Source organism: Rhinoderma darwinii, chromosome 3 (assembly GCF_050947455.1).
Source record: "Rhinoderma darwinii isolate aRhiDar2 chromosome 3, aRhiDar2.hap1, whole genome shotgun sequence".
Classification (NCBI taxonomy): Eukaryota; Metazoa; Chordata; class Amphibia; order Anura; family Rhinodermatidae; genus Rhinoderma; species Rhinoderma darwinii.
The window spans coordinates 348,111,200-348,137,898 of NC_134689.1; the positions used below are offsets into that span (position 1 = coordinate 348,111,200).

The 26,699-nt window shown below is 41.8% G+C and overlaps 1 protein-coding gene across 1 annotated transcript in view; it reads right to left on the reverse strand.

Annotated features, from left to right (window-relative positions):
• The window catches only part of SLC4A5 (solute carrier family 4 member 5), a 135,742-nt gene that overhangs the window by 53,896 nt on the left and 55,147 nt on the right, over window positions 1-26,699 (reverse strand). The window contains exons 6-13 of the mRNA XM_075858486.1: window positions 22,972-23,067; window positions 22,471-22,526; window positions 18,945-19,102; window positions 16,482-16,569; window positions 11,785-11,939; window positions 11,480-11,623; window positions 8,989-9,163; window positions 4,748-4,881 (exon numbers count right to left, since the gene is read on the reverse strand). Of these exons, the coding sequence (XP_075714601.1) occupies window positions 4,748-4,881; window positions 8,989-9,163; window positions 11,480-11,623; window positions 11,785-11,939; window positions 16,482-16,569; window positions 18,945-19,102; window positions 22,471-22,526; window positions 22,972-23,067 (1,006 nt within the window). The remainder of the gene's footprint in view (window positions 1-4,747; window positions 4,882-8,988; window positions 9,164-11,479; window positions 11,624-11,784; window positions 11,940-16,481; window positions 16,570-18,944; window positions 19,103-22,470; window positions 22,527-22,971; window positions 23,068-26,699) is intronic.

Sequence of the window (26,699 nt, forward strand, 5' to 3'; positions counted from 1 at the left end):
TTAATGGGTTATCTTCAACAAATCATTTATGGCATTTCCATGGGATATGCCATAAATTCCTGATAGATGTGGGTACCAGCTATGGGTCCAGCACCTACAGTATCTCCCGATGGAGAATAAATGGAGAGGTGGCCGCGAAAGTGGCCTACTTGCTCGGCTGTTTCTGTAACTCCCACAGAAATGAATGGAGAGAGCCACCTCTCCATTCCTTCACCACCTGGATGATGCGGCCGCCTCACCAGATAAGATGGGGGTTGGGTGAGAGCTGAGACCTGCATCTATCAGACGTTTATGGCATATCTTGTGGGTTTGCCACAAATGTTTTAGTTAGGAATAACCCTCAAAGTCTGTTGTGATACAGAAATAATACGTGACTAAAACGGTGCCAGAGCTGAACTGGATATTATACTTTTTCTTGTAGGATGTTTTTCTCTGCAAATAGCCGATGTTTTTTGGTGCAGTTATTGGCTGGACAGTTTCTACAGCTGAAACATGCCAAAAGCCATACGGCACAGAACCACAACTGTGATTAATTGCTGAGTTAGGGTCTACTCACATGGTGCGGTTTTGGCACGTTTCATGCCGCTCGGCTGAAAACCGCACTGTAAAAATGCATGTGTTTTTACAGTGATTTGACACAGTTTTGCAGTTAGCTTGGAAACTGTGGCAAATCGCGGTAGAAATGCATGTGGTTTTGCAATGTGGTTTTTGGCCGTGCACGAAAAACGGGGCAAAACCGCACGGTATGAATACACTCTTAAGATAAATCAAGTGATATCACGATATATAGAGCCAAATGACAAATTTATCTCTGCTACGTCTGCATGAAACAATTGAATTATAGACAATAATTTTGCTTAAAGTCAACATTTTCTAAGTTTAGTGGAAAAATGTAAGTTGAGCTGTAACTAATCTAAACGTATCTCTTTGTATTGTGATAACTCACTGGCGTATAATAATGAAGGGAGTTCATCTCAGATAACACATTCATTTAAATATTATATTGAGTTATGCAGAAGGAAAAACATGTGATAAATGCAACTTTTTCTACATCTTTAGTACGTTGTCTTTCAATGCCGATGATATGTTCATAATGTTATGGTAGCAGTAATGTTAATCGACAGGGAACAAGTTTTAAGCCGGTCAGAAAAAATAACCAGAAGGGTATTGTAAAGGGTTTGCCTGACACAGGTTCTGTGTCGACGCCCGGGGTTAATCAGCCTTCATCAGCTCCAAGGTCTGCTAGAGTGACGCGATCTGTTACCACTCAGGCTTGCAGGCTAAGGAGAGGGAGAACCTATCACAGCCTGGCCTGACGGTTCTAGCACCCGCCCGTGGTCTAGTTATACCCTCACTTGCAGCATGTTCCTTGCCTGTGATTCTCTTGTTTCCTGGCTCTGCTATTCCTGCTATTTACCTGATTGACCGCTGTAACTTTTGACCCTGGCTTGCCTGACTATTCTCCTGCTCTGTTTTGTTACTACGTACTCTCCTGGTTTGATTCGGCTCGTTCACCACTGCCTGTTGCTCACGGTTTTCCGTGGGCAACTGCCCCTACTTTCCCTTCGCTTCTGTGTGCCCTTGTCTTGTGTTGTCTGTTTTGCTCTTACTGAGCGTAGGAACCTTCGCCCAGTTGTACGCCGTCACTTAGGACGGGCCGTGCAAATAGGCAGGGACTGAGTTGCGGGTAGATTAGGGCTCACCTGTCGTCTCTCTACCCCATATCCATTACATAATCACAGGCCTTATACCTTTTCTTACCCTGGTCCCTGACTCTACTATGGATCCCCTTGAGGCCCTGGCTCAGCAAATGCAGGGTCTCTGCCTACAGGTCCAAGACCTGGCTCAGAGGTTCAACCAGCGTGATGCTACCCAGGTAGTACCCTTCACCTCACCTCTTGAACCCCACCTCAAGTTGCCTGACTGGTTCTCAGGGAACCGGAGGACTTTTTCCTCTTTTCGGGAGAGTTGTAGACTCTATTTCCGATTAAGACCCCACTCCTCAGGTTCTGAGAGCCAGCGAGTGGGTATAATTAGGTCCCTGCTCCAGGACGGGCCCCAGGAATGGGCCTTCTCCTTGGCTCCTGATGCCCCTGAACTTTCTTCTGTTGACCTTCTTTTTCTGCTCTCGGGCTCATCTATGACGAGACTGACAAGACTGCCTTGGCCGAGAGTCAGCTGGTGACCTTACATCAGGGTAAGAGACCCGTTGAGGAGTACTGTTCTGACTTTAGGAAGTGGTGTGTAGCTTCTCGGTGGAATGACCCTGCCTTGAGGTGCCAGTTTAGATTTGGTCTGTTGAACGCCCTTAAAGACCAGTTAGTTAGCTATCCCACCTCTGACTCTCTAGATCAGGTTATGGCTTTAGCGGTACGTCTTGACCGATGTCTCAGGGAACGACGACTTGAACGTTCTGGTGCCTTCACCTCTGGCTCCCCTATGATGGCTCCAGAGGTTCCGCTGCTTCGTTCTTCCACGGAGAACTCGGATGAACAGATGCAACTCGGGGCATCCGTGTCTCCCCAACAACGTAGAGATTTCCGCAGGAAGAATGGTTTCTGCTTCTACTGTGGGGATGACAAGCATCAATTGAACTCCTATCCCAGGCGCAAGAATAAGCAGCCGGAAAAACTTCCGCGCCTAAGTGACCATCGGGGAGGTCGCTTGGGCGCACAGGTATTTCCCGTTAACATGAAGCCTAATAAAATCTTGCTTCCCTTTCAGGTCTCTTTTGATGGAAGGTCTGCCACCGGCAGTGCCTTCGTGGATTCAGGGTCTGCTGCTAATATTATGTCTGTAGAATTTGCCATGTCTCTAGCTATGCCACTAATTGATTTGCCTAAACCTGTCCCGGTAGTGGGTATTGACTCCACTCCACTTGCTAATGGTTACTTTATGCAGCATACCCCTGTTTTTGAACTCATTGTTGGCTCCATTCATTTGGAGCAGTGTTCTGTGTTAGTGATGCAGGGGTTTTCGTCCGATTTGATTTTAGGCCTCCCTTGGTTGCAGATGCATAATCCCACTTTTAACTGGAATACTGGTGATCTTACTAAATGGGGTAATGAATGCATGACGTCATGTTTTTCTATTAATTTGGTTTCTCTTGCTGATTAGGTGATCACTCTACTTGAGTTTATTGAGGACTTCGCGGATGTCTTTTCTAAAAAGGCCTCCGAAGAGTTACCTCCTCACAGAGAGTACGATTGCGCAATCGACTTGGTACCAGGAGCTAAGTTCCCTAAAGGAAGGATATTTAATCTCTCTTGTCCTGAACGTGAAGCCATGAGAGAATATATCCAGGAAAGCCTGGCCAAGGGTTACATTCGCCCCTCTACTTCTCCGGTAGATGCTGGGTTCTTCTTTGTGGGGAAGAAGGATGGTGGTCTTAGGCCATGCATCGATTACCGAAGTTTAAATAAGATCACTGTAAAGAACCAATATCCCCTTACTTTGATTCCTGATCTCTTCAATCAGGTTCAGGGGGCCCAATGGTTCTCTAAGTTCGATCTTCGGGGGGGGGGGGGGGGGGGGCTTATAACCTTATCCGGATCAGAGAGGGGGATGAGTGGAAGACTGCGTTTAATACACCCGAAGGTCATTTTGAATATCTCATCATGCCCTTTGGGTTGTGTAATGCTCCCGCGGTCTTCCAGAATTTCATAAATGAGATTTTAAGAGACTATGTTTTCCAAGGACTGGTCCTCCCACATTGAGCATGTCAGGAAGGTGCTCCAGGCCCTTCGGAAAAACAAACTCTTTGCTAAAACAAAAAAATGTGTGTTTGGGGTGCAGGAGATACAATTTTTGGGTCAAATCCTCACTCCTAACGAATTCCGCATGGACCCTGCCAAGGTTCAGGCTGTGGCAGAATGAGTCCGCCCTGCCTCCCTGAAGGCCTTACAGTGTTTCCTGGGGTTTGCTAATTATTACAGGAGATTTATTGCTAACTTCTCGGTCATCGCTAAGCCTCTTACAGACCTCGTAAGGGGGTGATCTCCTCCACTGGCCTCCGGAGGCGGTCCAGGCTTTTGAGATCCTTAAGAGGTGCTGTGTCTCTGCCCCAGTGCTGATTCAGCCTAACCAAATGGAGCCATTCATCGTGGAGGTTGACGCCTCCGAGGTGGGAGTGGGTGCTGTCTTGTCCCAGGGCACTAGGTCTCTCACCCATCTCCGTCCCTGTGCCTACTTCTGCAGGAAGTTCTCCTCCACTGAGAGTTACATAGTTTGTACGGTTGAAAAAAGACACATGTCCATCAAGTTCAACCAAGGGATGGGAAAGGGGAAGTGGGATGGGAAAAGGGAAGTAAAAAATTTCTACACATAGCAGTTAATATTTTTTTGTTCTAGGAAATTATCTAAGCCTTTTTTAAAGCCATCTACTGTCCCTGCTGCGACCAGCTCCTGCGGTAGGCTATTCCATAGATTCACAGTTCTCACAGTAAAGAAGGCTTGTCGCCTCTGCTTCTGTGTGCCCTTGTCTCGTGTTGTCTGTCTTGCACTTACTGAGCGTAGGGACCGTCGCCCAGTTGTACGCCGTCACTTAGGACGGGCCGTGCAAGTAGGCAGGGACTGAGTTGCGGGTAGATTACGGCTCACCTGTTGTCTCCCTACCCCATATCCATTACAGGTACGTATCCCTGATACAGAGGGAAAGCATAGTCACATATGTATCGATGTCAGGGTGAAGTACTAGTGATGTATGGACATGGGTAAAGCTGCTGGCACATGGCACGGTCATACATACTTGCTAAAATCAAACAGGAGCTTTTCAAAGACGAGAATGGGTCCGGTGCTACTTAAGATGATCAGTGGCTGTCCAGCAAAGAGACAAAACACGGAGCCCGTCATTGCTGTACCAAGAAAACTCTCCATCACACCCTGAAACGAAACAAGACATTAAAATAAAATGTTGTTTTCTTTATTACTCTTAGAAAATACATTCTCATTGTCTTTGTGAATCTTGAGGGAGGTCACGTGTATAGAACTCTCATCTATTAGCTGCAGGAGAGGGCAGCTACAAAGAGTGTCTCTCTTCCTCTCTCTGGATGACCCAACATGTCTGTGCATTATACAGACAGCCTATTGATTTCAATGGGAGCTGTGTAATGCTGCATTTCCCCTGTGGTGGTGCTGCAGGGAAATTAAACACTTCTTGTCTCTCAGATTCCTGATGATCACTGGTGTACTGCTACAGACACTGTGCGATAAGCTTGAAGTCAGGGACACTTCAAACAAGAAGGGATGCCGAAAGCAGACAACCCCTTTAGGGTTTGTTCACACGTGACGTTTATGATGTGTTTTTGCTACATTTTGTTTGTGTGTAATTTTTATGAAAAAACTGGTGCAAATCAATGTCCAATAAGAACACAGGACTCTGTTTCCATCACAATATCAGAGGTACAGCAGTCTCCAACTTTCCCATGGCCATTACCCCTTGCCCCCATTCCACTATCATTAACCAAATGCAGGCCTATTGTGGAAATTTGAAGCACTGAGATTTGTTAAACTTTACAGCGGCTTCTGAGAACTGAGACTATAGTGAACCTCAGCAGCACAGATTTCAGATTCTGAGTAGTTTATATAATTAATATGTATCCCCTGGCAGTATGTAGATGACCGGAACATTACTCTATGTTTATTTCATGGGTGAGGAAAATTGTATCATGTCCAATACAATTCCTTAATATCAGTCCTTTATGCTTTTAAAACATTTGCACGCAAACTTAAAATTCCTTAACAATTTATTGGACATGTTTTACATTTGTTACTTATTTTTGATCATTTACAATACACTATTTGGTATTCTCTGTTAATGGTGCGGCTATCACTAGTGAATATTCTGTCTATAGCCAGCTTTAACCTTATCATCCACAAGACTGCGCTAAATCCTATATTAAAGGTAAGAATCGACTGTCCATTGCCTAAGGGTATGTGCACACAATAACTGCAATTATGTCTGAAAATACGGAGCTGTTTTCAAGGGAAAACAGCCCCTGATTTTCAGACGTTTTTTGAGCAACTCGCGTTTTTCGCGGCGTTTTCACTGCGTTTTTTACGTCAGTTTTTGGAGCTGTTTTCATTGGAGTCTATGAGAAAACGGCTCCAAAAACGTCCAAAGTAGTGTCCTGCACTTCTTTGACGAGGCTGTCATTTTACGCGTCGTCGTTTGACAGCTGTCAAACGACGACGCGTAAATTACAGGTCGTCGGCATAGTACGTCGGCAAACCCATTCAAATGAATGGGCAGATGTTTGCCAACGTATTGGAGCCGTATTTTCAGGCATAAATCGAGGCATAATACGCCTTGTTTACGCCTGAAAATAGGTCGTGTGAACCCAGCCTAAAAGTGCAGTCATGTGTTTTGTTCATTCTTATCTTAATGGCAGTAAAGAATCAAAATGCAGCCTCAAGCAGAACATCTTTTGTGGCCCTGCTGTGATGGCCCCAATACATGGAATAGTAATTACTTTAGTCATTTGCTAATATGATGTTATTTGCTGTGCGGCTGTAGGTATAATTCAGCTTCCCTTCCTATACATCAACCACCTGTTATAGACTTGCTCTGTCTGCATAAGCCAGGGAGCTGTTGACTCGCAGTGGTAGGAAGGGGTTAACTTCGTTTGCACCATTCTCCTGTGTTGGCCAGGCAGTGGTTCGAAGTTATCTAGGGGCGTATACATGGGAGTTAATATAGGTTTGCTGTGAGGGTCGCTCTGTCTCTTGGGACACCTTCACAGCAACAAGTGCAGATGTCTCACCCACCCTCCCTAATAGTATACATGTGTTTTTTATTGTACTTTTGTGAAGGTTTTTTGTTGTTTCTGATTTGGTATTTTGATATGTTCTGTAGGTGTCACAGCTTGGCGTATGGGAGGACCTTGTCCCTTTCGAAATAGTGGAGTAATCGAAGGGTCACCAGTCAGAACTATACTATATGCCCACTGCGGAAGCGGTGGCACCGGCATGCTTGGTGACCTCAAAAATTAATATCTGTGGCCAAGGTTCCCCATATTTTTATTTGTTTTAATAAAGCTGTGGCCGACTCCCACTTCACCCACATCACTGTAGTTGTGTTCATTTATTCAGGTAATTTTATGTATGTTGGTACATGCCAGCGCACAGGGGGTTAAATATTGTAAAAATTCTATACTGCCAGTCAATTTTGACCACTATATGATCTGGATCACATCCCGTGCCATCCTTTTCCTACCTTTTGTCACAGATTATGTATATACTGGGGCAGATTTACTAATACAATTACATTTAGACAATTTTGAATTAGACTAGATGGGTCAAATTTAAAGAGGCTCTGTCACCAGATTTTCAAATCCCTATCTCGTATTGCAGCAGATCGGCGCTACAATGTAGATTACAGTAACGTTTCTTTTTTTCAAAAACGAGCATTTTTGGCCAAGTTATGAGCATTTTTATATTTATTCAAATTAGCCTTTCTTAAGTACAACTGGGCGTGTTTAAAGTTATGTACAACTGGGCGTGTATTGTGTATGTACATCTGGGCGTTTTTACTTGTTTTACTAGCTGGGCGTTGTGAATAGAAGTGTATGATGCTGACGAATCAGCATCATCCACTTCTCTTCGTTAACACCCAGCTTCTGGCAGTGCACAGACACACAGCGTGTTCTCGAGAGATCACGCTGTGACGTCACTTCCTGCCCCAGGTCCTGCATCGTGTCGGACGAGCGAGGACACATCGGCACCAGGTGACAGAGGCTACATCGACTTACCTGCAAACGCCGATGCTGCTGCAGAATCAACTGTAGCCTCTGTCGCCTGGTGCCGATGTGTCCTCGCTCGTCCGACACGATGCAGGACCTGGGGCAGGAAGTGACGTCACAGCGTGATCTCTGGAGAACACGCTGTGTGTCTGTGCACTGCCAGAAGCTGGGTGTTAACGAAGAGAAGTGGATGATGCTGATTCGTCAGCATCATACACTTCTATTCACAACGCCCAGCTAGTAAAACAAGTAAAAACGCCCAGATGTACACACACAATACACGCCCACTTGGACATAACTTTAAACACGCCCAGTTGTACTTAAGAAAGGCTCATTTGCATAAATATAAAAATGCTCATAACTTGGCCAAAAATGCTCGTTTTTGAAAAAAAAAAACTTTACTGTAATCTACATTGCAGCGCCGATCTGCTGCAATACGAGATAGGGGTTTGAAAATCTGGTGACAGAGCCTCTTTAACACAGTCGCTCATGCTGGATGATAAATTTGGCGCATCTTTGACACTTTTGTCTAACTTTATATGACCAATTGGTTGACTTACTCTAGATTTTTTTGGCGCTAAATGTCATGCCCCCTTTTCCACTAAGCCACGTCCCCTTGTTGGGGAGTCGCAAAAAGTGTCTAAATCATAAAAAACACTTTATAAATATGGCGCATGGCATGTACAACAGAATTCTGGCCCATTGTGGTACTCAGGTAGAGTAAGAGAAAGAGGAACAATATCAGGATGAATTGATTAAGTTGATTAAGGCTATGTTCACACTTTGATGTCAAGTTTCGTTTGTACCGTGAGTTTACAAAAAAACGCAATTTGACTGCGATGTGTGAACACAGCCTTAAAGTGATACAATTTACTGAACATCTGAACTATGCATGAAGTTAAAAGTGTTCTCCAGGACTTAAACATTGATGGCGTAGGATAGGTTATCAATGTTTGATTGGTGTGTGTCCAAACTCGGGGACCTCAGCTGATCAGCACAATGAAGGGGCTGCGACGCACAGTGGCTCATCCATACTGAAGCTTGATACAGGCCCGAGATCAATTTTAGGTATAATAGAGGACAATGTCAAAGTTCTAAGTTATAGAATTCATTATATTCTTCATAATTATTCTTCATTTTTGGGAATGGGGCTTTTTATGACTTTTAAAAGGTGAATATAAGACAATTCTAGTGAACTAAGGCTACTGTGTATGTTGCATATAGATCAGACCAGGAAATTTGCTCCTACCTGATAGTTATCTGTAGCATCACCCAGCAACCCCCCAAATGTGATGGCATTTGTTATACAACCGAGGTAGATGAAAAGAATGGCGGAAATGGACTGAATGTGGAAGGCTTCATAGAAATCACTCAGGAACCAGGGCAGTTTCCTTTTAATATCCAGATAAAGTCCTCCACAGAACCTGAGGGTGAAAACACAGGTATTAGCTGTAGAAACCAAGAAACGTGTTACGATAGCATGTTATGTCTTACTGAAGTTATACTTGTAGTGATAAATTAATGATTTCTTTGATGCTTCATTATTGAGTGTTGACGTGTCCACCTTTTAACAACATGTCATTTTTATGTACAATATTTTGCATGCATTCATTTTATAACTTACTTGTATAGCATTTAGAGCTAGTATTTGAGATTCAGAGCTCCAAATCCTTTGCCTTCCTTTACAAACTTTCTGTCTTCCTGCAGCCACCACTGGGGTGAGCTAAGGAGCCTACTGCATACTGTGTTATTATTAATTTCAATGTATAGACAGCATGCAGTAAACTCATAATGTCCCCCTACTGGTGGATTACTTAAATGAATATCTATACAGCAATTTTGAAGTTCTGTATCAAAAAAACAGAGCTCCTACTAGTATAACTATAAACAGGGCCGGCCTTAGGATAGATGGCACCCCGTGCAAAATGTACTTTCGGCGCCCCACCCCCATCATAAGGTCCCCCTAGTGGTGGATTACTTAAATGAATATCTAAGCAGCAAATTTGTAGTTCTGTATCAGAAAAACAGAGCTCCTACTAGTATAACTATAAAGAGGGCCGGCCTTAGGTCAGATGGCACCCCGTGCAAAATTATCTTTCGGCGCCCCACCTCATCATAAAAAAAATGCCCCATAAAAAAGTATAATGCCCCCCACAGTATTATGCCCCTTTAGTGCCCCCCATACATTATAATATTTAATAATATATTATAACCCCTTCAAGGACACAGTATTTTCTCCTATAATTGTGCGCACACAGTTTTATGCCCCCTAAGTGCCACACAGAGTATATTTCCCCCTGTAGTGCCCCTACACAGTGTAATGTCCGCTTAGTGGCCTCCACACAGTATAATGCCCCCCTCCTCTGGCTGCCACACACAGCCCCTCCTTGTAGATAGTGCCCCCTGTAGATTGTGCCATACAGCCTCCTTGTAGACAGTGCCATAATCCCCCACCTAGTCCCTGTAGAAAGTGCCATAATCCCCCACCTCCCCCATGTAGACAGTGCCATACAGAGACCGACCTCTCCCATGTAGACAGTGCCATACAGCACCCCACATCCCCTTGTAGACAGTGCCCCCCATCAGCCCCCCACTCACAGATGTCCCCTGTAGATGGTGCCACACAGCCCTCTGTATATAGTGCCACACAGCCCCTTGTAACTAGAGCCACACAGCCCCTTGTAGGTAGTGCCCCTCAGCCCCCTTGTAGGTAGTGCCCCACAGCCCCCTTATAGGTAGTGCCACACAACCCCCTTGTAGGTAGTGCCACACATCCCCCTTGTAGGTAGTGCCAGACACCCCCTTGTAGGTAGTGCCACAAAGCCCCCTTGTAGATAACAAACCCCTTCCTGTAGATAGCACCACTGTAGCACCCTGGAGGAGCGGGATCCCCCTGTGGCCAGTGATTCTGCTACTGGATGGAGTGCTTCATGTCTCTGTCCATTTATGGACAGTGATGTCAGGGGCTTCTCCTGGAGTGGAACGCTATGGATGGGGATTCTGCTTTAGGAGCTGCTCCTGATATCACTGTCCATTTATGGACAGAGACATCAAGCGCTCCGTCCAGGAGCGGAATCCCCGGCCACACAGGGATTCTGCTCCTTCAGGGAGCTACAGTGGCGCTAGTAGATAGCAGAGCAGGGAGATACCACTCTACTCTGCTATAGTGTTCAATAGTATTTGCATCCTAAGGACGGAGATACTATTGAATGTGGCGTCGCTGCCGCTGTAGCAGCCACAGCGGCTGCTAGCGACGCCACCTTGCCCGCTGTCGCCGCTAGCAGACGCTATGGCTGCTACAGTGGTAGCGACGCCACTGAGAAAAGAAGCACCCAGGCGGAAAGGCAGCTGCTGAGTCGCCGGGCCTGGGCACTTCTGAAACACAAGCAGGGGAAGGGAGCCAGTGCAGCGCCCCCTTCCACCTGCGGGAGTAATTAACCCTGTGCAATAGCACAGGTCACACACACACCTAAGGCCGACCCTGACTATAATTATATATTAAAAAACTAATTCCTTCAGAATTTTTGACATATTTAGATAAAAAACAAAACAAAATGGTATTTAAAGGTGGACATTTACTTTAAAACAATACAATTGCATAACACTCACATTAAAAGTTTAAAATGTAAGAATGTCTGAAATGTAGGGTTTATTGGATTTATATTTAAGACTAGAAATTGCTCTGAAGGGGGTTAGCTATGCATAGACCATGATTTGAATGACATTTATCCTGTCCACACCTGCCAGTCCATGAAAGTTCCTCTCCAATCTCATGTGGACCAGGCATCTCTCCATCTTCACTCCCACCTCCACCGCTTCCACCTCCTCCTCCTCCAGCCGATCCATTCATTTGTCCAGCCTCATTCACAGAGAAGACGGATTTTCTGCAGAAGACAAAAAAATGTTTGTAGACCTTTACAAATCATGTACCATTGGTGAAAACCTTTGCTTGAACCAAGGAACAAACACTTTGTCCTCCAGCTTTAGCTCTGGAAATGATACATTTATATACAGTAATTGTTGCATATACCTTGTATATACCTACCTCTGATCTGCAGAAGGGATCTTTTTAGGAGGCTCTATTCTGATGGTAGGATCCCATTCTCCAGGTGGAAGGACAATGACTTCATCCAAGAACTCATCTATTCCTGCAATCAGATCCTCACGATCTTTTGCTTTGTAAGCGACATCACTGAACAGCTAAAACATTGTATATTATTTTTTTAAGACATTGTAGAATGATACAGTCTCATTCAACCTGCAATAGAGCTAGTTGTGCCCCTATGTACTGGTAACCAAGTATTATGACTGTCAGTAGCGTTACATAGTCTGTAACAAAAGGCGCAAGGCCACATAGTTTAATCCGACACATCTGTGAGTTGGTGATAGGGTGGCCTGGTACTCTGCAGCTACTACTATATGCCAAGAGGTGGTATACACAGCAATAGAAAGACGGTTGTTTATAATCACGAATCGATACTAACACTAGGTTTGTGCTTTACAGACACAAGGAGACCGGAGGTGTTGGAAATATTTGCTTGCACCTCATACAGTTTATCACATTAGTCAAATATAACACGTGCTCCATTTTGGCAGCTCCATTTTCATAGGGTCCTAGAAATGGATCTTCTCAAAAGCTATGTACACCTTTGGAAGGCACATTTTTTTTTAATAAAAAAGATTAGCCAGTGTGTTTGGTGCAACTTTATAGATCGTTTTTAATAAAAAATAGTTTTACTTTTTGAGATACAGCTGCTCTGTATTCTCTATACAGAGCAGCTGTATCTAGTGCTATTCACTGAATCTGTCAGTCCCCGGGAACCTGACGGGTTCAGTTTCAGCGGGTCCTGAGTGTCTCTAACACGCAGGATCCACATGTAAACTATCACATCACTTGTAAACTATCACATGTATGTTGTGACCTTAGATGTGATAGTTTACAGGTGGATCATGCGTGTCAGAGACACGCAGGAACCGATGACACTGAAAGCGGCAGGTCCGTGGGACTGGCGGATTCAGTAAACAGCGCTAGATACAGCTGCTGTGTACAAGGAATACAGAGAATCTGTATCTCAAAAAGTAAAATGAATTTTTAATAAAAATAATTTATAAAGTTGCACCAAACAAACTGACTAACTATTTTATAAAAAAAAACGAATTGCTTTAAAAAAATTTACATAGCCTTTAAGTAATCATAATCTAATTAAGAAAGAATAGAGTGGAAGGTATAGACACCAATATTATTCCACAAAAACAAATTATGGTATTATTTTTCATTGTTCTTTAAAGTTGGATACACATGATAATGTAAAATGTAATAAAAAATTCTTAAAATAGTCTATTGACCGTATTAAATCATGAAGCAGTTGGCTATGTAATATATTAATTTTCAAAGAAATAACATATTTAAAGAGGCTCTGTCACCACATTATAAGTGGCCTATCACCTACATAAGGAGATGGGCGCTATAATGTAGGTGACAGCAGTGCTTTTTATTTAATAAAACAATCTATTTTTACCATTTTATTAGCGATTTTAGATTTCTGCTAATGAGTTGCTTAATGCCCAAGTGGGCGTATTTTTACTTTAGACCAAGTGGGCGTTGTACAGGGGAGTGTATGACGCTGACCAATCAGCGTCCTGCACTCCTCTCCATTCATTTACTCAGCGCATAGGGATCCTGCCAGATCCTTATGTGCTGTCTTATACTTACACATTAACAATACTGAAGTGTTTAGACAGTGAATAGACATTCCACGGAATGTCTATTCACAATCTCTGCACTTCGTTACTCTGTCTGTGGTAGTTACAGCAGAGGACGCGTAATCTCGCGATATTACGCGGTAAATGACAGGTTACAACGAGATCACGCTTCCTCTGCTGTAACTACCATAGAAACAGTAACGAAGTGCAAAGATTGTGAATAGACATCCCGTGGAATGTCTATTCACTGTCTAAACACTTCAGTATTGTTAATGTGTTAGTAGAAGACAGCACATAAGGATCTAGCAGGATCCCTATGCGCTGTGTAAATGAATGGAGAGGAGTGCATGATGCTGGTTGGTCAGCGTCATACACTCCCCTGTACAACGCCCACTTGGTTTAAAGTAAAAATACGCCCACTTGGGCATTAAGCAACTCATTAGAAATAAATCTAAAAACGCTAATAAAGTGGTAAAAATACATAGTTTTTTTTAAAATAAAAAGCACTGATGTCACCTACATTGTAGCGCCGATCTCCTTATGTAGGAGATACGGCACTTATAATGTGGTGACAGAGCCTCTTTAAGATTCTTAAACTGTAGCTCCAGTGACAGCAGCTTTAACGTCCGATGTTTAGAACTGCTGTTGGAACACGCTGCAGGGGAGGCAGGGCGGTCTGGAAAACCCTCTGATGCCAAACCCTAACTTGCAGAGGCATAACTTGAAGTTCCTGGGTCCCAATACAAAATATGTAACAGGGACCGCCAATTATCATGTGTAATTTATGTTACTGGTCGCCTTATATGGGGCAGAGGGACTTTTTGGGCTTACTTAACCCCTTAATGACCCAGCCATTTTTAGTTTTTTCGGTTTTCGTTTTTCACTCCCCGCCTTCCAAGAGGCATAACATTTTTATTTTTCCGTCAATAGAGTGGTGTGAGAGCTTATTTTTTAGCGGGAGGAGCTGTAGTTTCAATTGGCACAATTTAAAGTACCATATAATGTACTGGGAAACGGGAAAAAAATTATTTGTGAGGTAGAATTGGAAAAAAACTAAATTCTTCCATTGCTTTTTGGGTTTTGTTTTTACGGCTTTCACTGTGCGGTAAAAACGACAACTTAACTTGATTCTGCGTCTCATTACAATTACGGTGATACCAAATTTATATAGTTTTTTTAATATTTTACTACTTTTACAAAGAAAAATCTATTTGTTAAAAAATAATTGTTCTGTTTCACCACATTCTGAGAGCCATAACTTTTGAATTTTTTCATCGATTGAGTGGTATGAGGGCTTATTTTTTGCGGGACCAGTAGTAGGTTTTATTGGCATCATTTTTTGGTACGTACGTTTTTTGATCACTTTTTATTTCATTTTTTTTAGCGCTAAGGTGTATAAAAAACTAAGATTTGGGAGATTTCATATTTAATTTTTTATACGCCGCTCACCGTGCGAGTTAAATAATGGTATATTGTAATAGTTCTGACTTTTACGAACACGACGATACAAATTTTTTTTTTTTTTACATTGTGCTTGGGGAAATATTTTAGTTTTTTTTTTACTATTTTTGTATTTTTTTTGACACTTCTGAAAAATGTATTTAACTTTTTTTGACACATTTTATTAGTCCCCCTAGGGGACTTGAACCAGCGATTGTTAGACAGAAGGCAGACCTGGTGGCCTTTATAAGGCCCCCGAGCTGCCATGACAACCATCGACGCTCCACAATCGCGCTGTGGGGGGGGGGACTTTGGGCTGTCGGAGGGGGCCGCCCCTCCTTCTAACGGTTTAAATTCCGCGGTCGCTATTGACCGTGGGATTTAACTGGTTAAACGGTCAGGAACAGCACAATCGCTGTTCCTAGCCATTGGAGCAGCATGTCAACTGTAATACACAGCTGCGGTGTATAGCGCGTGAGCCCGCTCCAAACATCACCCCACCCCCGTTCATGCATCGGGAAGGGGTTCTCTATTTTGGACAATCCCCACATGTTAGAAGGGTCCCTTGACAATAAGCAAATCACAAAGTGACCCCTGCTTGGTCCCCAATTGATCATCTGTAATCTGTAGAGGAATCTGGCAGTTAGCGTTTAAGTTCCCTGCAGCGCCACAACAGGGGAAATTAAGTATTACACAGCGCACATTCATATCAATGGGTTATCTGTGTAATGCAGGACAGGTCCACCAGAGCGAGAGATGCTCTTTGTAACCGATCTTCACTATGGCCAAGAGTTGGGGAACTTATTCCCTATTAGGGTGTATGGAAACAGGTTTTCTAAACTTAACTTCTTGAAGCTCCAGGGCTTGAGTTCAACTGTAACTTCGGCAGACCTTTTGTACAGGTGAGGCTCCATGAAACTCCTGCAGCATCATCCGACATCAATTCGACACTTTAGACATGGTGACATTAACATTTTATAGTCTGTAATAGTTTATGGGTGGATGAAAATCCCTCGCTTTATATATGGTATAATAGACCTCCTACTGTAAATTATAAAGAATAATAGCCACCAAAAAGTTCCATGACCATACAAAAAAAACAAGGCTGCAGAACGACTGCATTTATACAAGTCATGGAAATCTGAGGTGATTTCTAATATTCTTTCAAATCTATAGTAGGGGTAAATTACTCCTTATAATACACACCTTAGCTGTTGCAGAACCTCTTTTTGAAGAGTAAGGGGAACATTTCTGTCTACTATTGATTGATGTGACACAGCACTTAAAGTGTGTATTATGTTGTTCTACAGCAGCCGAGGTACTTTAGTTATATATACACCACAGTTGCTGAAGAACCTCTTTTTTTTTATAGAAAGGGGGAACATTACATGTCAGTCATGTGTTTGGCACAGGGGATGGAACTTTATACAAAAGCAGACTGTGACAGACTTGTTCTGCTGGAACCGTTAAGCAGTACCTATGTAGTGCTGCTCATCTCTATATAATAGTTAGGTTCTGACATGGGATGTTTATACCAATATTACATACAGACATGTCAACACAGAAATTGACGTGTATTATTGAATAATTATCACTTACGTCATCCACCATTAAGGTTGCAATTGCTCTACCAATTTCAATGTAGGACTTGACTTTACCCATTGGACCCAGTAAAATAAATAGGAACCTAATAGGGAAAATAAATAATATACCTGTAGTTCATAATAGGAATAAACGCTGTATATATCATATGTACACAATATAGCCAATGTATGTGGACACCCATCCTAATTATTGAGTTCAGGTCTTTCAGCCATACCCATTGCAAACAGGTGCATAACATCAAGCACACAGCCATGCAATCTCCAAAGAAAACTATTGGTAGTAGTATGGGTTCTACTTAAAAGCTCAGTGACTTTAAACATGGCACTGTCATACAGTAGGATGCCAACTTTGCCACAAGTAAGTTTGTAAAACCTCTGATCTGCTAGATTCATCCTGGTCAAATGTAAGCGCTATTATTGTGAAGTGGAAGTGTCTAGGAGTAACAACCACATGAAACTGTAGACCACATATACTCACAGAGTGGAGCCGCCGAGTGCTGAGGCGTGTGGTATGTAATAATCATCTAGCCTCAGTTGTTGTATCACTCGCTACAGAGATCCAAACTGCCTCTGGAGGTGACATCAGCTGAAGAACTGTGCATCAAGAGCTTCATTAAATGGGTTTCCGTGGTTGACTAGCTGCACACAAGCCTAAGATCACCCTGAAAGGGTCAGCTGGAGTGGTGAAAAGCATGCCACCACTGGACTCTGGAGTAGTGGAAACGTGTTCTCTGTAGTCATGAGTCACATTTCACTATCTGGCAGTCTAATGGACGAATCTGGGTTTGATGGATGACAGGTGAATGCTACTTGGAGGAGGGATAATGGTCTTGGCTATTTTTCAGTGTTTGTGCTTCGACATTTTTTGTTCCAGTGAAGGAAAATGTTAATGCTTCAGTAAGGACATGTTGGATAACTGTATGCTTTCAGCTTTGTGGTAACAGTTTGGGGATGGCCCTTTTCTATTCCAGCACGACTGTGCCCCAGTGCACAAAGAAGGTCCATAATGACATGGTATGACGAGATTGGTGTGGAGGAACGGGAGTGGCCTTCAGAGAACCCTGATCTCAACTCCACTGAACAACTTTGGGATGAATTGGAAGGCAGATTTCGAGCCAGAACTTTTCTTCCAACATCAGTGCCAAACCTCACAAATGCACTTCTGGATGAAAAATTCCCACAGACACACTCCAAAATTTAGCGGGAAGCCTTACCAGTAGAGGGGAGGCTGTTATAGCCACAAAAAGGGGCAGTACTCTATATTAACTCCCATGGTTTTGGAATGGTATGGCCAACAAGCTTATATTGGTGTGATGGTCCACATACTTTTGGCTTGAGAGTATATACAGATCTTCATTATTATAAATAAGAGATATTCATCTGTATCTAGTACAAAAACTAACATTTCCATATTCCTTTTTTAAAACTTTATCAGTCTAGTCCACATATATATAGTAAGTGCAACGGAAATCTAAAACACTGAGCGCTAAACTTCAGGCTCTTGTAATAAGACATTTTCCAAAAATAGATCTTCCCGTCTAAGATATTTCATTCTGTCTCTTCCATTATTCCCAATACATTTGACTCCAGTTTAAATTCTGTTTGTTTTTCTCCCGCAGCTTATACACAGGAGTGTGACTATAGGTAATAAGAGTCACTGTGAATAGTTTGAGTCCTAAAATATGACATGACTTCTAATATCTATATATTATTTATAATGATTTCAGCGCCTCTGGACTTTCTACAGTGCTATAGTAATATAGAACTAAAATATGTAAACAGACAAGATACAATTCTAGCGAGAATTATACCTTGTGCACTAGTGTATTATGGCTTTTGTACCAATTCTTAGTTGTATGGAGCTGTAATATATAGAAGTCTATGGTGCCCTAATGACCTTCCCTATAATGCTGATTTTATATGGAGAAATTTTCTGTTGGATTCTGTATGAACATAACATAAAGAAAATAAAATCAATGCTTCTAGGGGAGAATATATTTAATATGGAGCCATACAGTAAAACACAAAGTGCCTATTGCTTCATAATACTGAGCTGCAGGCACTCTGTGCCTCCTGACATCCTCTCTGCACGCGGCTCTGTTGTGTGCATAAGGCCTGAAGGTCATACATGTTAAGGGGGGCCTGGTGCTGTCAGTATACCTGTCAATAGGCCAGGTACCCAATAAGTACTGGTCTCCTTTAGATGCTTTACAGTAGGCTAACTAACTGTCCTACAGGATTTCCCGCACCAAATTTATAATTTTCGTACGACATATTCAAAATATGTTCCAGATTCAGGTGTCATAAAAACAACACTGTTGACACATGTTCCTGAATCGGAGCTTCTGCTGCTCGTGTCTTTCTTTTTATAGTCTCTAGATCTTGACAACTGGAGTGTAGCATTTTATTTTTCTTTTATGAGAAATATTATACAATAGAAAGAAATCTAAGCCATTACCTGGTGGGCACCGGGACCTCTGTGACGCCTCCAAGCATTATAGACTGGACCAGTCGTACAAATGCTACAAATGGTTTGTCTAAGAAGTCTACTTCTCCAATCAAAACATTAGAAGCTTCTGCATTGCTGGGAATTTTCTTCATAAACTTATTCCTTAGCTTAAAGGACAAAGAGGGACAAGGACAATTTTAAGAGATACTGTAAATGTAGTTTACATACTGAGAACCATTCATAGGCAAGGTTAATACTTTCTAAAACTGCTTCTGTAGAAAACCACATTACCGGGTACATTATCTCCATTGCCTTCCAGGGCACTGTACATATGAAATACAGAGAGATTTATATACATAACGGAAATAAACAATAAAAACAACAAGTACAATAAACATGAGATTACCGAGTGACAGAAAGAGAGAGGACCCTGCCCACGAGGGTTTACAATCTAGGAGGGAAGGGGGAAAGAGACAGAAGATGAGGGTAGAGGCTCTAAATCCAGTAGTGTAGTTGTGGTAGGGTTATTGCAGGTTGTAAGCTTTTCTGTAGAGTTGGGTTTCCAGGTTACTTATGAAGGTTTGGATGGTGGGAGAAAGTCTGATGTGTTGGGGTAGGGAGTTCTATCTTATGGAGGATGCACGAGAGAAATCCTGGAGGCGATGATGGGAGAAGTCGACAAGAGGAGAGCAGAGAAGATTTTCGAAGAAATTATGTGCTGGGAGGGACTAGGAGATTTGGGCAGAGATGTATGGAGGGAACAGTTTGTGGACAGCCTTGTAGGTCATAGTTAATATTTTGAAATGAATTCACTGGGCAATGGGTAGCCAGTGAAGAGACAGGCATAGAGGAGAGGTCAGTGGCGTAATTATAGGGGTCGCAGCGGTCGCAATTGCGACCGGGCCCCGAAGCCTGGGGGGACCGCGGCCCCCTGCACCATATCAATGAAAAGTTACTATAGTAACTGGGGCCTGTGTAATAAACTACATCGGCCTCCATTACTATAGTAACTGACGGTACTAATATTCCTCCTTCCGGAGCGCATGACGTTACAATGCTATGCGCTGCGCACAACATCCCAACCCCGGATGGAGTCATGACCTCCGCTGCAGCTGAAGAGGAGGGCAAGTTTAATACCACTGTCTGCTGGAGCTGATAGGTCGGGGTCCGACCCCCAGGACCCCGCCAATCAGCTGTTTTGAAGGGGTGCAGCGCTCGTACTAACGCTACTTCCCCTTCATTCCGGTCACTGTCTCAAACTGTGAATCGCCAACACAGACGTGTCAGCGATTCACAGTGTGAGCAAGTAAGGAAAACTAAGGGGAAGCAGCGCTCGTACGAGCGCTGCACCCCCTTCAAAACAGCTAATTGTAGGGGGTCCCGGGAGTCGGACCCTGACCCATCAGCTATTGATGGCCTTTGATAGGCCATCAAAGTTTAGGGACTGGACAACCCCCTTTAAGCCTTCCATGTGGTAGACTTAGATACAGGGCCCAGCAGACAGTAATCCTATACTGTATAAGATTACTGTCTGCTGGACCCTGTATCTAAGCCTACCGTAGCCTTAGATACAGGGTCCAACAAACAGTATCGCACATGCACATGGGCCCAGTATCTAAGCCTACCATATGTGTTAGGCTGTGTTCCCATCAGTGTTGCCCTTCCGTTGAAGGGTTCCGTCTGAGGTTTCTGTCGGGTTAACCCCTCAACGGAAAGGCAAACTAAAACCTCAGCTTCCGTTTCCCTCACCATTGATGTCTATGGTGATGAAAACGTTGCTAAAGGTTTCCGTTTGTCACCGTTGTGACAGGGTACCGTTGTTCTTGACGCAACCAATAGCGCAATCGATTGCGCTATTGATTCTATCAAAACAACGGAACACTGTCACAACGGTGACAAACGGAAACCTTTAGCAACGTTTCCTTCACAATTGAGATCAATGGTGAGGGAAACGGAAGCTGAGGTTTCATTTTGACTTTCCGTTGAGGGGTTACCTGATGAAACCTCAAACGCAAGGGCAGCAGTGATGTGAACAGGCCCTTACTAATGTTTTTTTTAGTGTTTGTGTTTTTTTTAAAGGTTCGGTCGTTGGACTACGTTGGATTGAGGACTACTTTGATGACGTTTTTTTTTTTTTATCATCAATAAAATGGTTAATGAGGGTTTTGTGTTTTTTTTTACTTCAATAAACCTGTTTTTTCTATGTCTTTGTATTTTTTTTTCAACTTTATTACTACTGCCTTATTAATAGCTGCTGGCTGATTGACAGTGTCCATTTCTAAGGCGGGGCTTAGTGTTAGCCGGTGCAGAGGCTAACACTAACCCCGTTATTACTCTGGTATCCACCGCCACCAGGGGTACCGGGAAGAGCCGGGTACGATCCAATACCCGACCATCTGTAGTGATGGTCGGGCACTGGGGCGGCCGCAGGCTGGTATTATTAGGCTGGGAAAGGCCAAACACAGTGGCGCTTCCCACCGTGGTAATGCTAGCCTGCTGCTGCTGTGTTGTATCTGGCTGGTTATCAAAAATGGGGGGAGGGGGACCTCAGCAGTGCCACAGGCTGATCGCCTCCATGCCACACCGCATTGATGCAGTAATTCATGCAATAGGAGCCCCGACCAAGTATTCAGTGCATATACTGTACATGCTTTTCAGTAGGCCAACGATTTGGTATTAAAAATAATTTTTGAAATTGAGCTTATATAATATTCTAATTTTCTGAGTGACTAAATTTTGGGTTTTCATTAACTGTTACCATAATCATCAACCTTCAAAGAAAAAAATGCTGGAAATAGATCACTGTAATGAATCTATATAATATATGAGTTTCACTCTTTGAATTGAATTACTGAAATAAATAAACTTTTTAATTTACTAAAAAGGATTAATATATATACAGTATATATATATATATATATATATATATATATATATATAAATAAATTATCTTTTTGATGATATTCTAATTCATTGAGAAGGACTGGTATGTATATATATATATATATATATATATATATATATATATATATACGGAATCAAGCAAATAGTAGGAGCAGCACAGTGTAAAAAAACAAAAACGGCTGGTGCTAGCTTCAGATATCAAGGAGTGACGTTCTCCCCATGAATATACCAAAAATAGAGCCCAGAAGCAGCACTCAATAGCAAAAATATTAATTTATTCACCCAACACGGCAACGTTTCACTTCCTCCATGAAAATGCTTCCATGGAGGAAGTGAAACGTTGCTGTGTTGGGTGAATAAATTCATATTTTTGCTATTGAGTGCTGCTTCTGGGCTCTATTTTTGGTGTGTATATATATATATATATATATATATATATATATATATATATATATATATATATATATAGTTAAATTATGTCCCTGAGCCATGAACCTGGGAGCTGGCAAATGTCCATATACGGTAGACCAACTATATAGACGTTCCCCACATACTACCCCTACCTCCGAGGAGTGAACATTGCATTACTACAAGGTTTGTAATAAATAAGGAATGAATGTCAGCACAATACCTGGTCAGAGCTTGGGGTCTCAGTGATGTCATTCATACTCCTACTTTGTGCATGACCTAGGGTGTAAAAACACACAAATAAATACAAAAGGCATAACACCATCTAGTTTTCGCAAGTTATTTTGTTTCAAACATTACTTCTTATGATAGAAAAAAGTTGCAATGTTAGACAAGAGAATGACACATCCATATGTACTGTAATTGACTACAATGAGTTGAAACTACATTCAACTATTGCATGCAAAAATAAGTATTCAAGGCAAATATAACTAAATGTAACAATAACAAAATATTAAATAACACATCCAAAATAACAATTTAAGAGGAAGCATTTATCACAAGGGTTAACACAATTCCTGCTGGAAATGATAATGTCATTTTGTGTTTTATTACAGCACTGTGCTCTAGGAGACTCTCAGTGGTTTAACATGTGCTTTATCCAGAACATTACCCCATACATTACATACACAACATGGAAAACATAATACAAGAGGAGACCTACGCAGCCGTCCATAGCTCGAATTCTGCCTCATTCTCAGATCCTCTGTAGAGCGATGGAGGTGATTACCGACAGGAACACTTGGGACAGGAATTCGATCTACGAGAGATGAAGAGATTCATGTGGATGAAACCTGCATTTGTCTTGATATATTCTAAATGAAAGTCATAAAAACATATAAAAAAGAACACAAAAACATAAGCAGATATCTGTTCTTGTATGATCTTGTTTAGAGCTTTTATATCCTCTCAAATAAACTTGTGAGGCAGTGAAAGTTTACTATTATTTATTTGATTAAGTTACATACAAATATATAAATATATACTGTATATATAAGTAAATAGCGCAAACATATTCCACAGCTTTAAGCCCTGTTCAAGCAGAGTTTTTTGGCTCTGATTTTGACACGGAAACCATGTTGGAATCAGCGCCAAAAACGTTCAAAATCGCCCCCTATTGATTTCAATGGGAGGCAGAAGCGTCTTTTCTCCCAGGCGGCTTTTGGCCCCTTGCTGGAAAAAAAGCGGCATGCCCTTTCTTGTCCCTGACCTCCCAATGAAATCAATGGGGGCAGAAGAAACCTGTGGCGCTCGTTTCCGACCACTTTTCGCTGCGTTTTTTTTTTGCCAGCGGTCTTTGCATTAGCTTTAATGGCCGTGAGTGAAAAAGGCTGCAAGAAGAAGGCCACGTAAACCGTAGAAAAAAAACACAGGCAGTTCAAAATCTGCCTCAAATTTCCTGAAGGAATTCTGAGGCAGATTTTTTCTGCCTGCAAAAAAGTCTGTGTGAACTTGGCCTTAGTATGTCCTCTCGTAGGCTTGTCGTTTTGGTGTGATTGTCCAATCCTTTTCTGTTGAAAGGCTTATATGTACAACTCATATGTACTCTAGCACACAGCAGGAAACGTTCATGTACAGATGTAGCCATCTTTATCTTGACTTTTAACGCATTATATACACAGCGTCAGAAAACTTTTACTTTACTTTTTCAATGGCTTTTGTTGTGTGATATCACGCTGCAGCAAGTTATCAGAGTCCAGATGAACTCGGCTACATTTGTATGAAGAAAGCATGGTTGTCAACAAAGCACAATAACTGTGCTGCCAAGGCATCTGATTAAGGGGAAACCTCTGTATGGCACATGTTCCTGTCCCTGGTTTCATAGTTTAACAAAGTACAAAGTGGAAACAGCAACCCCTTCGCCAGACTGCGGTTTAAAGTCGTCCAATCTGATGGCTCCCTCCCAATTCTACAGACATCTTACAGAGTGAATAACAGCATCTCCCTAAGTCAAATATGACTTATTCATGCCAACCTGTGTATACAGAGATAGGCGACGTTTCGGCCCCATATACAGTTAGGTACAGAATTATTTGGAAAGTGACACAAGTTTTGGCATTTTAGCTGTTTACCAAAACATATTTAAAATACAGTTATATAATCAATATGGGCTTAAAATGCAGACTCTCAGATTTAATTTGAGGGTATTCACATCCTAATTTGAAGAAGGGTTTAGGAATTACAGCTCTTTAATATGTAGCTGCCTCTTCTTCAAGGGACCAAAGGTAATTGGACAATTATATCAAAAGTTATTTAATGGGCTGCATGGGCTATTCCCTCGTTAATTCATCATCAATTAAGCAGGTAAAAGGTCTGGAGTTGATTCCAGGTGTGGTATTTGCATTTGGAAGTTGTTGCTGTGAACCCACAACATCAAATAAGCTCTCAATGCAAGTGAAACAGACCATCGTTAGGCTGAAAAAAAAATAATGAAGAAATCTATCAGAGAAATAGCACAAATGTTAGGAGTGGCCAAATCAACAGTTTGGTACATTCTTGAAAAAAAAGAGCGCACTGGTGATCTCATGAACTCCAAAAGGCCGGGACGTCCATGAAAGACAACAGTGGTGGATGATCGCAGAATCCTTTCCATGGTGAAGAACAACCCCTTCACAATATCTATCCAAGTGAAGAACACTCTCCTGGAAGTAGGTGTATCAGTATCTAAGTCTACCATAAAGAGAACACAGGATGTGGAGAAGAAAAGTTGCAGTATTCGGGACACGGCGCCTGACAGGTAAGTGTTCCAAACGAAGTATTTTTCTGTAGATTTTATTGTAATAGATACTACGCGTTTCAGGACCGGACAGGTCCCTTCCTCAGGTTCATACAGCGATACACAAAAAGCAAGCATCATTTTATGCACAGAAAAAGCGGGGAAAAAAAAGACAAGCGTTCTTTCTGGGATGGCAATTACACCTCATTTTTCAAACAGGAAGGGAGGAGTGAACCAACCCCAAAGGTCAGTATAGATCAAACAGTGATGTCAGATAATAGCTCCCCCTAATCGTATGCAGGTGAACTATATATACGCATTTGCAATGACGGGTATTTGACCTTGCCGTCACAACAGTCATACTCATAATAAATATTTACCATATTGGAAAACTACATTAACATATACATATATATAAATATAATTATAAAATGTATATATCTATAAAAAAACAAAACACAATACTGTGTGTTTGTAGTAAAAATCTGATAAATTTTCGATCAGAATAAAGCAAGTGCATAAAAGCCCAAGTGCAGCATAATGAGAGAAATATTTACAATAAATCAATTCCTAAATTGTGCGTCTAATTTCGTGGTATACCTCCTGGAATGCACGTGCAGACTGCAATACATAGGAAGGACCAAACAAATGTTGAGAACCAGAATAAACAAGCACAGGTCCAACACAAATATTCACTTTTTAAAACATAGTGTCTCTAGTGATCTGCATCAACATCATGGGGGATACTTTGAGGTGAAGATCACACCATTAGAACAAATCCCCATAGAGACCACTAACAGATTCTCACATATGAAAAATAGGGAATCTTTTTGGATTTATAAATTTCATAGTCTCTCTCCGGATGGGCTGAATGAGACCCTTGAGAACACTTGTTAAATAAAATATATATTATATGGGGTCCTCAGCCTGAAATAGCATATAAAAAAATCCAGTATTATTGGTTGACCTAGCAATACAGTATAACCAGGGGCAACCAAAAACAAAACATCTACAGGAGACCTCTTCTAATTTTCTAAAGCACCCTTCATTCAAAATTTTAAAAATATATAATCTCATATGATGCAAACATTGATGTTATCGAAGGATGACAGCGCTTTTGTTGGGACATATTATTTTATCTGCATTACACATCATCAACTTAATTTTAGACAAACTTGTTATACATTTATGGTACCTTAGAAATAACAGCACAAATCCGAGTGCTGAACCAGGTTATATTTATATATTTCTATTAAAATTAGCTAGTTTTTATCCTGCTCACTGTTGCTGAACAAAGATGGGCTTTTATGCACTTGCTTTATTCTGATCGAAAATGTATCAGATTTTTACTACAAACACGCAGTATTGTGTTTTGTTTTTTATAGATATGTACATTTTATAATTATATTTATATATATGTATAGGTTAATGTAGTTTTCCAATATGGTAAATATTTATTATGAGTATGACTGTTGTGACAGCAAGGTCAAATACCCGTCATTGCAAATGCGTATATATAGTTCACCTGCATACGATTAGGGGGAGCTATTATCTGACATCACTGTTTGATCTATACTGACCTTTGGGGTTAGTTCACTCCTCCCTTCCTGTTTGAAAAATGAGGTGTAATTGCCATCTCTGAAAGAACGTTTGTCTTTTTTTCCTGGTTTTTCTGT